The following is a 13,618-nucleotide window of genomic DNA, read 5'->3' as shown; positions in this document are numbered from 1 at the left end:
GCCGTTAACGTTCTGTAAAGTACGCACCATGGTAGCCCTGATTCGAGTGGTAATTAATTTCCTTTTCATTCTGAATAAAAAAAACACAAAAAATTTAAACCGAAAAACAAAAACAGCTACAACAAACCATGAACAAAATACCAATTCTTCACAGTGATGGTGGCAAAGATGTGTATCCTTTTCTTTTTTTATCAGTCTCGAGGCTACGGTTGGCTCATTTCCGTAAATAATTTTTAAAAAAAGTCGACCATGATAAAGTACTCGGTTGGTGTGTAAGGCACACGACACTTTTCAATACTCAAAGCACAATCTTGTCTTGTTGACACCATCTTGTCTTATGGAGCACGCTTCCAAAAGCAGTCTCATTAGTGTAACAGGTTCTCCAAAAAAGTGGTAACACTGTGCCGCTAAACCCCTAAATACGCTTAATATAAGCAGGCCCAACGGAATAGCAATAAAGAAGGCTAAAAGGCGTTTGATGGATTTTTTTTCGGAAGAAATGTACATTCTTTTTACACGCTTGCGACGAATTTAAAAGCTCAATTAAAAACGTGGGAGATAATAGCTAAAGGAACGTTTTCCGGTCCTTTCTTCTTATGGACACACAGCCATGGCACGTTTATCTCCAAAGGAAGGTAGATAAACGTGGCTAGAGTACAGTGAGCGGAAAACCGCATTACAACCGTTATTTACTTATCCACGTACGAAGGCTCAGGTTCTGGTTTTCTAATTATCTCTTCAACGGGAAAATCCTCACCACAACGCCACTGTCCAATGGGTTTCAATGCATTGCATATGCACATAACGAAGCCAAGGGGTAAAATGATTCTACTAAACATTCACTAACACAGAGAACATGCCACTGCCGCTCTTGTAGCTATTCTGCCGTGTCAACATCGTCGCTTTTAAGGAAGAGTCTCTTCATCACACCATCCACTTTCTACTCCCCTACCCGGAGTATGCAACAAGCAAAACTCGGCGGTAGTAAGCAAGTACAAAAAGAATTATTTAAAATGGTGTAAATTATGTTTAAACTGTGTGTATTCTATTAACCAGCATGTGCGGTTCTCCCTATAGCCGAACTTTGGTTGCTTTCAACCTATGTGTTTTATTCCTTTTAGTGGTCCTGCCCAGCTCAGGGAGTTCGTGACGACGCACAACTCTTCTCGTTCTCTTCTAGGCTCGAGGCCATGCTTCTTGTAAACGTGACGATGATGTGTGCACTCGAAATGAAAAGCTCAATCACACCGTGACCGTAATAACGTCGATAGTACGTTAGACGGGTTTTTCTTCCTTTGCTGTTAGGTCAGCAGACGGTTAGAGCAATTCTTCAATTGACACCGTGACATTATCCTGCGCTAAAGCATGTATCCTGAAGAAAGAACGTGTTTTTCCACAAACCCTGGATTGTTGCTCGTTAACGTTTAACCAAGTAAGTGGTTGTCGGGTACACCGTTCCAAAAGCAAATAAAGGAGAGGTCAAAATATGTATAAATGTTTACTTTTTTAAAAGCAATATTTTTAAAAATGAATGTTGACATCAATGACATCAAAAATGTTGTGGTAATCTTATTTTGTTTGATACAATGTCGTTAATATATTTGCAAATCATTTTGATATTTTGACGAAAAACGAGTGCAATTTGTCGTGAGTTAATCATATCCCACTGCACGTTTCTTTCTACATATTGTTGCCATACGGAATTAGAGATTCCTATTTAGATTGCATCCATGGAATAGGATCATGTTCTCACTATTATACAAAACCGATGGAAAACAGAAATTAATAAAACACCAGAACGTTTTGTCTCCCACGTGCTATGAAAACGTGAAGTGGAAAGAGAAGCAAGCAGCTATTTTTAGAGAAACTTTTCAGGCGGAAACCACACAGCGATGAAAAATGCTATCTGCCATTATATCAAAGGCACCCTTTTCATCCGTCAAGGGAAACGATGTAATAGAAAGCATAATTTTATCTTGCGCCATATTCCATCAGGTGCATCACACTGCAACACACTCATGGAATGGATACATAATGAGAGTCCTTCAGAAGCAGCGTCCTTAGCACTTAATCTTACGTCAACGTTTACTCGTAACATGTTTCTACCACCACTTACCTCATAGCCTTTGCTGGGAAAATTGATTTTGGGCCAGGCTAGCGTTGCAAACAGATAGTGCCACATAACGAACGCATACGCCAAATACGGATAAATGGCGTAGTTCTGCAGCTGGTTTAGCGTGCGCTGTAGCCGGTCATTGAAGCTAAACCATTCCATTGCTTCGGCCACACCGCACATATCTCCGTCGGGCATTTTTTGGTGTAGATAATTTTCGAACACACCCTGCATTAAGCGCTCATAGTCACCGGCCATTGTGACCACCTGGAGCACGGTGGACATTCGTGTTGAGGCTGACATATCGGTAAGTGTAACCATTTCCGTTACAGTCGCATTAGGGTCGACAGTGATCGTTTTCTGCGGACGTTTTATCTAAAAATAAAGAGAAATAAAATTTATGAGCCATACATAAATAATATTATTGATAATTTCCTGCTTGAATTCGATGATATGGACAATTGAATCGAAGTTATTTTTCACATTCCTTCAACCGTTTCCGTGACGAATGAAAATTTGGATAAACATAAAAAGGGATAATAAATTTTGTGTAATCAATTATAATGACATAAATAAACCGAAATGATTATTTGCCACATTTTTTCATTTGTTTGTCGTGCTAAAGGGCCGCTAAAGGAATTCGCACCAAACGGACAACTTCCGTGAAAACCCTCGAATCAAGCCGTGCCATTCCATTCCATTACGCTTTCTCCACTGATCGATATGCTACTTGAACGGTGAAGTACTTGTTGTACTTCTTATTAACTAGGGCATGGGTTTTATTGACATATGCATCGGTTAACGACCTGCGACCACGTCACGCAACAGTCGAACATTAGCATTCCATTCGATATTATTAGTCTGTCAGCTGTTTTGAAACACATACCCGAACGGTATAAGTTGACGGTGCTCATGCTCATAGTAAACAATATTCCATAGCAACGCCTAGCGACTTAGCAACGATGGAATATACATATCATCATAACCATGCATAATTCCTTCGAAACCCCTAACCTTGGCTACCGATAAAACATTTGCTTCAGTGTCGAAAGTTCTGCAGGTCCGGCAACAGCACGGAACAGCCTTCGTAGTAGTGTCCAATTTCAGATTTGCTACCTTTCAATAACTTAAAAATGTCTGTAATAACCAACGCACCTAGAGTGCGCCTGTTGGACCCGAATGCAGCCCTATCGCCTTTGCTGCAGGAAATCCTACGAAACTGTGAGCGTCGAAACATTCGATATGATCGTCCGCTGGTCCACTTCGTCATGAATCTGCTGAGCATGGATCCACAGTACGAGCTGTTCATGGAAACGCTCAGTGCTGATCGGCGGAATCATGATGATTTCATTGAAGCTTGCTGCAATCTACTAGCGGACGATCGGTCACCAACGCTGATCACTCTCCGGATGCAGTGCTTTTTCCTCGATAACTTCTTCGACAAGGACGAAATTGTGGAGAAACATGCGCGCAATCTGCAAGCCAAAACTTTCGCCCTGACGAAGGAGATCATTGATAATGATGTCATCACGAAGGATGAACAGGACGAAGTGTTCAATAAGGTAATATTGGACATTGTCATGAATATGGGTTTGGGTAATCCGGACTGTAAGGACGTTATGGCCGAAACGATGCGTGCACTCAACTCGGTGATGTCGCGCAGTGATAAAGCGAAGTTTGTTACACTCGATCGGAAAGATCGTTTGATGGCGTTGAAGGACATTCGGGAGATTGTAGCCGGCATTCGTATCTTCAACAAACACTCTGGTAATACTGCCAACGGAATGGCCGATTGTGAGTAAAGCGAACTGTAAAGTGTGTTGAATTGTGTCATCCTATAGCAATGCCATTCATTTTTAGTGCCAAAGATAATTGACCAATCACACGAATCAACAAAATCGATTCTTCAAATAACACTGTGCGAAATCATGGACAAAGTGAATCTTCTGACAAGCGCTTTGAATGCAGCGATAGCTTATGATTTACGCAATCGGTCCATAATAACGCTTCTACCAGAAAATATAACCCCAGACGACTTCGAAGCCATCAAGGACTTGCTCGCCATGTACCGTCAGCATGAGGTATACACACGAAAGCTTATAGACGAGTTGGCCACCATCAAGATAAGCATTGATAGCTGCAAGCAGGAGTACGAGGCGAAACTGTTGCGTATCCATGAAGCCGTTCAATATCGTACAGCCATTCCGACGGATCGGGTTTTTGTAAGTTGTTTACGATCACAATATTTGAAGTAGAATTTTAATAAAAATCGGTTTCATTTCAGCCTAAATTTTCTGAACTAACACGCGTTTGGTTACAGTTTCAAAATTTTATATTTCTCCTTTCGGAAATGAACCAAATTAGCAACACGCTGACAAGCCTTACGGAGCGGTGCACTAGTTTTGATGATCTTGCCTATCGGTTGCTAGGTGAAAGCCAGATACAAACTGATGTGGATCGGCTAAATAAAGTCAGCTCCAAGCGATTCGTTCTACTCGATCCAAAGAACTGTGAAATTGTGCCGTACGAGGAAATCATGCAGGTAAGTGAACACGAGAGCTTTTCGCTGTACAGTATTGAACTTTTTGTTTGCAGATCCAACTGCTCAAGTTCTGCTTATGGCATTTGGCCGAAGGCAAGGGCTTGCTCATGCCCGGAAGCACCGAACTCGGGGTGTGTCGAGTGCAAAAGGAACATTACCTCTTTAATATTCCCGAACCGGTAACATTTTTTGACGAGGATCCTAATAAGTATAGTTCTACACATTACGATAACTATATTACGGTTGTGACACGCAATCCTTTATCTTTCACAGATATTTCTTCAAAATAGTTGAAACAGCAAGGAAGAAAATTCAACTCATTTGTTTGTTGAACATATATGACAAGGTACAATCCTCATACAACGCGCCACGCAGCGAGGGCTTTCAAATGAAGATAACGACCACCTGCGATCAGGAAGTACAAACTGATCTCCATCCAGTACCATCCAATATTGACCGCGAGTATCGTTGGAACGTTTGGGATTATCGCCGTGAAGCTATCCGCTTAGCGAATATTCGCACCAAACGGACAACTTCCGTGCAAACCCTCGAGTCAAGTCGTGCCATTCCAAAGTCAACTCAAATCTATCTCGCTAAGCCGCAGACTACACAAACTCGCGTCAGTCGTAGTACGGAAACGGAACAACGGCGTCTAACGGGCCTGAAGGTGATTGAACCAACGGCACCGTCTCCTTTGAAGGTGTACGCACTTACATTAGCCCAGACAAGTCGGTCCGCTTTTAACAAGAATGGAGAGCGTTAGGAGCGAGACCCAGCTAACCTTACAAACCTTTAAACCTTACAAATTACCCAATAGTAGAGAGGCATTTTAGAGCTTAAATCATTAACCAAATCAATAGCATACCTGAAATACAGATGACCATATGCTAAACAGTCCCTTGTGGCGATCCTTCTGACCAACGTTACACTTAAGAACGTCCGTGAGTCGGATCGGCTTTTTCGCACAAGCAAAGAACTGCAACATCGCAAGACACGCCCGTACATCGTTTCCAGTTTTTTCTGCCAGCGCCAGCATCGAAGTAAGGTCCGTTGTGATGTGTTCCTTCTTTGCGATTACGAGTAACCTACGGCAAAACAAATACACATCTAATTCAAATATCTAAATAAAGGCTTTTTTTGCCAGGTTTTTTTGCATACCGTTCCGCAAGACGAACACCTTCTGTTGGTGGAAAATTTACCACATATGCTACCTGTCGCAGCTGTCGCAGTGCTGGTACATACATATCGTTACAAATGCAGATGATTGGTCGCTTCAGCAAAACTTTATCACGCCCCGCTTTGTTTGCTTTCTTAAGACCACTGGCTTTCTGTGTCCCAGTATTGCCGGCGATAAATCGAAGCAGAAACTCAATCGCTGCCACCGGTGCACCGTCGATTTCATCGAGCACAATACAGTTTGGTCGGTTTTCTTCGTTCAGCACAGATTTCATCTGTGTGCCATTCTCAAGCACCAACCGGAATGCATCCGGGCTGCGATCATCAGACGCATTTACCTCTCTGATGGTATATCCCGCGTGGCGTGCGATTGTGTGTGCAAGCGTGGTCTTTCCTAACCCAGGAGGGCCACAAAGTAAAGCCACCTTCTGAACCGGATAACCATGCTCATCCAACTCCGTATTAAGTGTTGAGCGAACTTTACGGGCCCCTTTTACCCACCCTCCGTTTGATTCGAAACGGCCCGTTTTTTTGTTGAAACTGCTGAGCTCTGTTTTGGTGTCTTTCACCTTTTTCACCGGCTCTCGATTAAACACCATTTTATCCCAAAGTTTAAGCCACTGTAGGAGATTTCGGTTCGTAGTTTCGTCGGACAGCAGATCAATATACCGCCTGGGACGATATTTTTCTACCCAGAGTACATTGCTTTCGCTTGGTATAATGATTTCCTCTATCTCAGGCGGTTGCGATGCAATAGCATTTGCTGGTTCGGTTAAACGTTTGGCGACCTTCAATAAAAGCAATATAGACACATCAATTACGTGGGATGAACGAAATACAATCAAAATCAATACATACTATCTCATTTGCTTCCCTCCATATTCGTTCCTTTTCAGCTCCTAGCAAACTATTAAAACCGGACCTTGCACAATTGATCTCATCAATTTGATTCTTTTCAAAATCCTCTGAATGAAAGCGAACGTACACGCATGTTTTATCATCCCTTTTTACCGTCATTGATGGCCACCTAGAATGGAAAACGGTTATTAATATTTTGTTTTACTCAACATCTTATTAAAAACGAACGTACTTCGGTGGTTCGAGTGAAATATTATCCATCTTAAATCGATGTAACGCTTCGGCACGCGATAGAATTGACGGTTTAGACGGATTTGCCACAGCATTGTATCGTTGGCGTGCTTCCAGAATTCGTTCAATAAGCTCCATGTCCTGCTCTTCTTCTGTCTTCGTCTTTTTCTGCGAAGAATACACGTACTGCTCGTTCGATTCCTCCTCGATATCACGAATATCGCCAAACAGAGCTTCAAGCCGACGTTTGCGAGGATTAGTGTCCATTTGTTGCAATGTTTGAAGTGCATTTGCATTGGTCGTTGATCCAGGAAAGGGTGTTGATGCAGCAAGGCCATATTTACCAATGCCGTTAACAGCTGTACGTGATGACGGGTCAGGAGTATCAAACAGCCGTTTATGAGCGGTACTACTGCCACGAGTGATAATGGACAACGCTGGACTAGCTAGGGGACTTTCATCGATAGTTGCCAATTGACCCGGGGTACGATAGTTTGAGCAGGAGCTTGAAGCTCTTGGACCAATCCTTGCATTTCCATTGGAAGGCGTACTTGGCACTGACGGACCATTTCGCATCCCCGATGATGGTTCAGCGTCCACTTCGTCCATGGCTTCGAGATCATCTCCGTAAACCAACTCGAACTCTTCCTCCACCGTAGAGTATTGATCCATCTTAAGACCACAAACAATTATACTTGGTTTAAACACAACATAAAGCTCACCGTTCACACAGAAGCTCACCGTTCACAAAATAGAATGTAATTAAACAGTTTGGTTTGACGTTTATTTTTGGCGCCCTCGCACAATGGGATATCCATTTGTATTACCGTTTTGGCATATGAGCAAATATTTTTTGTTGTAAGTTTTCCTTTATTATAAATCAACAAATTAAATAGAATCATTCTAGAACAAAACGTTATGGATCGTTTTATAACAATCGATTGTTTAATTTCTACTTTTCGGTTGGATAGATACATAATCATTAAAAATAAACCAAAACCTTTTTACATTCCATGCGATGTTTTGCACCTCGAACGCTGTGTAGTAGCGCCATCTTGTGGCAAAATAATGAAGTAAACGTTCCAATTTTGTGCCATAGGTACCCGGAGAAAATTCGTTGAAAATATTTTAAACAGAATTTATAATCATTTGAAACTTATGCGAATAATGAATATAAATCCGTAAATAAGGCTTCATCGAAAATATATTGAATGCTTGGAAAACTTCTAAAGCCGTTGCAGAATCATAATGATTATCAGCACAGCTAAGTTATCCGCAAAAAATAAAAGAAATGCACAGCTAAATTTATTTAGTCCAACAAGATATCCATTTCAAATTAAGCTCAAACACACGATAGCTTTCATACATTTTTATTATGCTAGTAAGTTTCTTAATCTTACGTATCGTACACATGCCACATCTTGCTCCAATTTATCAACGAATTAGTATGATTGCGAACTCTACAAGCTATCGTTGTACAGGCACAGAGTACGTTTGCGTTTCTAACACTGTAAGCAATTTATTAACTTTATTCAGTACTGTTGTCGACACACTCCAAAGCATTTTTTGCATTTTGTGTCAATTTTACTGGGTGCTATGTTAACCAAGCTAGGAAGATAAGCTACATTGGAGTTTGAGACTGGAGTGCGGTACCCGCGGGATCCTTTCATTTTTACGAACAAAATCGCAATGGCACAAGGGCACCAAGCATTGTCCCGGCGTGGGGACAATACTAAGCGCGGAAAGCCTTACAGCTACACGAAACAATGAAAAACAAAGTGATTCCGTATATTCAACTATTGCTAATAAATATTTCAATCTCGTTACGAGACGACACCACTTTTGCATGGGCGTTTGTATAATTTGCCAAACACGAACATACTCTTTACACAATCCTTATTTATAATTATTTGTTTTGACGAAATGAGAAAAATTTACGTTTTGTGGCATTTTTTTACAGTTTTGGACACATTCTTAGTAAAGTAGTTTCATCTTATTCATTGATTGTTAAACGACATCTTACGAGATAACTTCCCTGCATAACCTCTCCTACGTGATGAATTCTGGCTGTAAACTTGGCTTAACTTTTTTAGTCTTTTTAAGTACATTTGAATACAAAGAAAAAAAAACACAAGAACATTTCACTTCACTGGTTATGCTCATAGCCACACATTATCATCAGGCTGTTCGTTATCGAAAATGACCACTGGAAATTGATTTTTCTTCTCTTCTCTTTTATCTGCAACCGTAAAAAAAACACCAGCACACTTTCGTATGCATTTCCTCTGGTCGCACTTCCGATCGATCCTCAGTTTGGAGCTATCTTGTTTTCTCTGGTTTCTTGTTCTTATTCCCAATTGGTGTAGGTATTCACGAACGCTAAATGTACTTTGCTAAAACATTTTTTAAGCTTAAAGAGGTACAGGTAGTTTCTGTTGAAAACCAAAAACAAAAAAAAACAAACTAACGACTTCACCACAATTCAGCACCTCGTAAAGAACAGTTTTCACGATCATGTTACAGTCACTGTGGTGATCGAATTGCTTCCAAACAAATGGTTTCTCGTTTTATGTTGTTATTTTTTTAACAACCCATCTCCAACATGCAGGCACACATTGCAGTGCAAGCACATCAAGAAAACTGGATTCTTGTTTAAGGTTGCATAGATCTGAAACATGGGGCAACAACGATTGTTTGTCTGTGGTGTTCGTAGAATCTTCCACCCAAAGGTTTGGATATAGCATAAGTGGAGAAAAAATCCAATCAAAAATCGATAGCATTTTTGCGAGCTAACCATCATCAGCGCACGAACTTTTACCAACCGCGTACATGGTAACAACGCAAAATGCCTTCCTACAATCGTACCTGAAATCATCATCGTATGATCGACGATGTTGACGCCACAATCGCGACGAAGAGAAAATTGCCGCCAAACGCTAAATTATTGTCGCTTGCACTTGTTGTTTTCCTTTACGCCACGGGCCACGACACGCACCGTACGGAAATCACAAAGGGCGAAGGAAGAAAAATAAAGAAAAACGACACACACAGACACGGGTTTGCTCGCGTACACAAAACTTGTTTTGCATTTTGCCATCGTTCAGGTGGCATGCTATTTCCCGAGGGCATCATATTTTGGCGAACCATTAACCAAAACGACACCGGTATGGAAGATGGTACCTGGATTCGAGTGTTACAACTGCTTGTATTCTTTTTTGAAGCCATAAAGATGTGCAACTTGATTGTCTTGCGTCTTGTGTGGAAAAGTTACCTACAAACGACGAACCCCTAAGTGTTGCACATTTCAACTATCTGTTCATTTCATGAACATTAAAATAAACAACGAATTCAAAATGACTTTGAGGAATGGTACGGAGAGATCCCATCGTTAAAGTCCTTTAAAATTATAGCAGACAAAAGAAAACAACCCGGAAGTTTTAACATGCTCGTTACATGATCGTAAGGTGGTATGATCGATATGCAAACATCGACAAGATCATCGTTTGCAATGTTTGTTCTTTTTGGTGTGCGCTCTTGAATGCATCATGCATCTGCATTAAAAGAAATAAACAACGAAACGTCAAATGTTTCTCATTTCGCAAAAAAATATACTAAATTAAACTCATTGATCGTTTCCGCTTGTTTGTGCAATTCTATACATTAGTTGCTATGTTTTTTAAGTAATTTCAAGCAGATGATTTTGATTCATAAACTACTTGTTAACGTTTTTCGCTAGCGTCTTCGTCTCTCTTTGACGTTTTTTTTACATTTATCCTTTAACTGTTTCATGTACTCGTTCAAAACCAAATCCCCTACTGATCTGTTTGCATCGGAGAGATGATGGTTTACGCTTTTAATAATTTAAACTTTTAATATTAATATCACAACTTTACACGCCCTTGTTCTTTAATTGTTTGTCTCAAGGCGTTTTTATAAAGGGTTTTTTTCTCCGGTCTCTACCACTTTCACGCTGCCTCACAGTACCGTCTCGTTGCCGGTAAGACTGATCGTTTGCGTCGACATTTTGTAGCTGCGCGGTTTTCGGTTGATATGCGAATGTGAAGGATACTTTCGTGCGTGCCGTACCGATGGTAACTTTCCTATCGAAACCGATACGAGCGAGTTCTGGGGACAAACTGTCTGGTACGATGCCGTTGAGTAAGTGGAAGGTGCTCCTGCAAATCCACCCAGCTTAGGACCGACTGGTTGCTTGTACACAGATCCGGCCGACAGTTTACCCGTACCACCCCGTCCACCGACACCCATACCACCGCCGACACCACCACTTGCACCACCATCACCACCCCGACACAGTCCGACAATCCGTGGTCCTACGGCCCAGGCCGAGGCGAGCACTCCCACCAGCAGCTCAATAAATGCACGCAACAGGAACGGCCACAGTGGTGCACGGGAGGGTAGTACCGAATCCTGGGACGGATGTGGCAGATGCAACCAGTTTTCCCGACACGCGTACTCGTAGAACATCAGCATAAGCAGGGCCGCGCTCGGGACGGCGTAGATAAACAGGAACTTGCCCATACCGTGTATGTGAACGGGCAGATTATGTACGAGCGGTGGTGCGGCCGAACGCTTCCGCAGGTAGGCGGTAAAGAGGTACCCCGAACCAATGACCCAGCTTGACAGCAGTGGTACAATCACGAACGTTAGCAGCGCTTTGTCGGATTGGTTTCCGATGAAACAGGATCCTGAAATAGAATGAAGGGGAAATGAAAAAATTAAACCTTTCTTCGGGAAAAGCTTCACTAATGGATAGCAATATAATATACTGAACATTTTACTTTAAGCTTCTTCATTTCGCAATCAATACTGCCCTTACCAGCGGCCAATAAATAAATAAAAATGTGGTCTATCTCCTGTCATCGCCTTGCTTAATTAGGATGGTAGTTTTCCCTCGGCAGTTTTTCACCCTCTTACATATTCTGTGATTTAAACGATTTACCGCACCACACCTAAAGACCATGCGTCCAGCGGAACTACGGTTTGCAATCGTAGATTTATACTTGTTAATTCGTGCAACATTTAGAGATAAATACCACGCCCCGTTGAGCGAAAACTCCCCCATCGTGAAGCATATTTAGTAACGTTTACCTTCCAGTGTTCGCCGAATGAGGAAAAATTTTACCCATCGATTAGCGAAGTGAGAGAAAAGTGGCACAGATCTACCACGAGAAAGCCTAATACGAGCGAAGGAAAGGAAATGCCGAAAATGCTTAGCTCATGTCTGCCGCCGTGAATTAATTATCCAAACAAAATCAAACAATAAATTACGGAATAATAAATAAACATCAGGTCACGGCTCTGCCGATGCATGAGATGAAATGCTACATCTTATGTGAGTTGAATTTTTACCGTCGAGATATTTTGTTTTTGTTATACGTGAATTGAGAAGGAGAGTGAAAATGCCAGAACACTAGGAATCACGAGAGAAAAGTCTCGTGGAAATTGTGGAAATTAAAAATCGCAACATTTTCTTTCTATGTAATGATGTCGACTGTGGCTGTGTTTCATGAAAAAGTCTGTAAGAATCGCACACATCGTTCGTACACAAACATCTCCTGGCTGTTTGATTAAAGAATAAAATCATCTGTCAGCTCTGGCTGGATTCTATCGTGGCGGCTGATCAAGACCCTTCCAACGCTCGTTAACTACCGCCACTACCTTTCCCATTTACGTCGGGGGCGGTTACAAATTCGTTCCTCTTGCCACCTAATCCGATCCCGAAGTGTCGGGCAAAGGTTGGAAATCGTTCCTTCACACATCGACGTAATCGATGGATTACGTGCGTGCTTGCGCAGTAGCAGAAAGAGGAAGCAAACAGATCATCAAACACACGTGGTTCACGCGGCAGACGGCCATCGATCTCGATCACGGGAACGGGAACGAGTAAATCCTGGTGCGATGCCGTTAATTTCTTCGAACTGTTTATTGTAATTTATTTAAAAGAACAAACACATCGAACACCCTTTAAGAGCCCTGATTCGGGATCCGAAGCGGCAAACAAGAAGTCATGTATCGGTGTTATCAGCTGGTTAGGGAAAGTTAGAAACGTTATGCATTCTCGTACAACAGGCAGGTGCATTCCATCGCAATTGGAGATGGCGATCAACTATGGGCATGCAGCAGAAATGTTATAGCGATGTCTGGAAGACTAATGGATTCGCTTTTTCTGATTTGAGATCGATGAAAGATGCAAGCTGCAATGTTGTTTAATTTTCTTTAGATCAAGAACGGAGTTACGTTGTTTTGTTCTGAATTCAGTCTAAAATAGTTCCTGTTCAGAAACACAAAAATCAACTCAATACATGTACATTTTTACTCACTTTTGCGATCACTTCATTTTAACGCACAGGGTTTGCACGTGGCCCTGCGCATACGAAGGAAAAATAACCTCCACCTTACTGAAGTGCAAACCATTTCTGGCTTAAGAGGTGTGAAGGGTCAATATTGCATGGCCAGTTAACCACGTCAATCCAGAGGGTTGATCTTCGGGTTAAGAAATAAGTTTAAAAAGTGCGTGCCAAAGCTGGTGACTAACAAGAAGCCTCGCAAAATCTCACCTTCCATCGATGGTCAAATAAAATTAAAAGAAATCTTACAGCAATTTCAAAATTGCAGCAAAGGGGCAACCAAAAGCAAATGGAAGCATTGCAAATCTTAACACGCATTTAACAAAGCGA

The 13,618-nt window shown here is 41.7% G+C and overlaps 3 protein-coding genes across 14 annotated transcripts in view; 1 reads left to right on the top strand and 2 right to left on the bottom strand.

Moving 5' to 3' along the window:
- Positions 1 to 8,158, bottom strand: part of LOC125762128 (chromosome transmission fidelity protein 18 homolog) — a 92,052-nt gene extending 83,894 nt beyond the window's left edge. For all 7 annotated transcript variants that reach the window (XR_007418167.1, XR_007418168.1, XR_007418169.1 and 4 more), the window contains exons 1-5: positions 6,922 to 8,158; positions 6,690 to 6,858; positions 5,814 to 6,619; positions 5,521 to 5,740; positions 2,117 to 2,488 (exon numbers count right to left, since the gene is read on the bottom strand). Coding sequence is in view for 4 of the 7 variants with exons in the window: in XM_049423921.1 (XP_049279878.1) it covers positions 2,117 to 2,488; positions 5,521 to 5,740; positions 5,814 to 6,619; positions 6,690 to 6,858; positions 6,922 to 7,592 (2,238 nt within the window). In the remaining 3 variants the exon portion in view is untranslated. The remainder of the gene's footprint in view (positions 1 to 2,116; positions 2,489 to 5,520; positions 5,741 to 5,813; positions 6,620 to 6,689; positions 6,859 to 6,921) is intronic.
- On the top strand, positions 2,689 to 5,524 carry LOC125762131 (cilia- and flagella-associated protein 206). The gene is made up of 5 exons (XM_049423928.1): positions 2,689 to 3,907; positions 3,974 to 4,335; positions 4,398 to 4,655; positions 4,709 to 4,863; positions 4,929 to 5,524. Exons 1-5 carry the CDS (start codon positions 3,247 to 3,249, stop codon positions 5,416 to 5,418), a joined length of 1,926 nt encoding a protein of 641 aa, XP_049279885.1. The 5' UTR covers positions 2,689 to 3,246; the 3' UTR covers positions 5,419 to 5,524.
- A 116-nt stretch (positions 8,159 to 8,274) lies between the features above and the next one.
- The window catches only part of LOC125762132 (frizzled-4), a 43,695-nt gene continuing 38,351 nt past the window's right edge, over positions 8,275 to 13,618 (bottom strand). For all 6 annotated transcript variants that reach the window (XM_049423929.1, XM_049423930.1, XM_049423933.1 and 3 more), the window contains one exon: positions 8,275 to 11,626. In XM_049423929.1, coding sequence (XP_049279886.1) covers positions 10,896 to 11,626 — 731 coding nt within the window. In that variant the 3' untranslated portion in view covers positions 8,275 to 10,895. The remainder of the gene's footprint in view (positions 11,627 to 13,618) is intronic.

This window comes from Anopheles funestus, chromosome 2RL (genome assembly GCF_943734845.2).
Source record: "Anopheles funestus chromosome 2RL, idAnoFuneDA-416_04, whole genome shotgun sequence".
Classification (NCBI taxonomy): Eukaryota; Metazoa; Arthropoda; class Insecta; order Diptera; family Culicidae; genus Anopheles; species Anopheles funestus.
The sequence above is the reverse complement of the archived record's forward strand: the minus strand, read 5'-3'. Positions and strand labels throughout refer to the sequence as shown.

Excerpts from the sequence above, each read along its gene's own strand:
- LOC125762131 (XM_049423928.1), top strand. The coding sequence starts at position 3,247 with ATGTCTGTAATAACCAACGCACCTAGAGTGCGCCTGTTGGACCCGAAT. Across the intron at positions 4,336-4,397 it reads TTCCGACGGATCGGGTTTTT|CCTAAATTTTCTGAACTAAC; the intron begins GTAAGTTGTTTA and ends GTTTCATTTCAG. Across the intron at positions 4,864-4,928 it reads TTTGACGAGGATCCTAATAA|ATATTTCTTCAAAATAGTTG; the intron begins GTATAGTTCTAC and ends TATCTTTCACAG.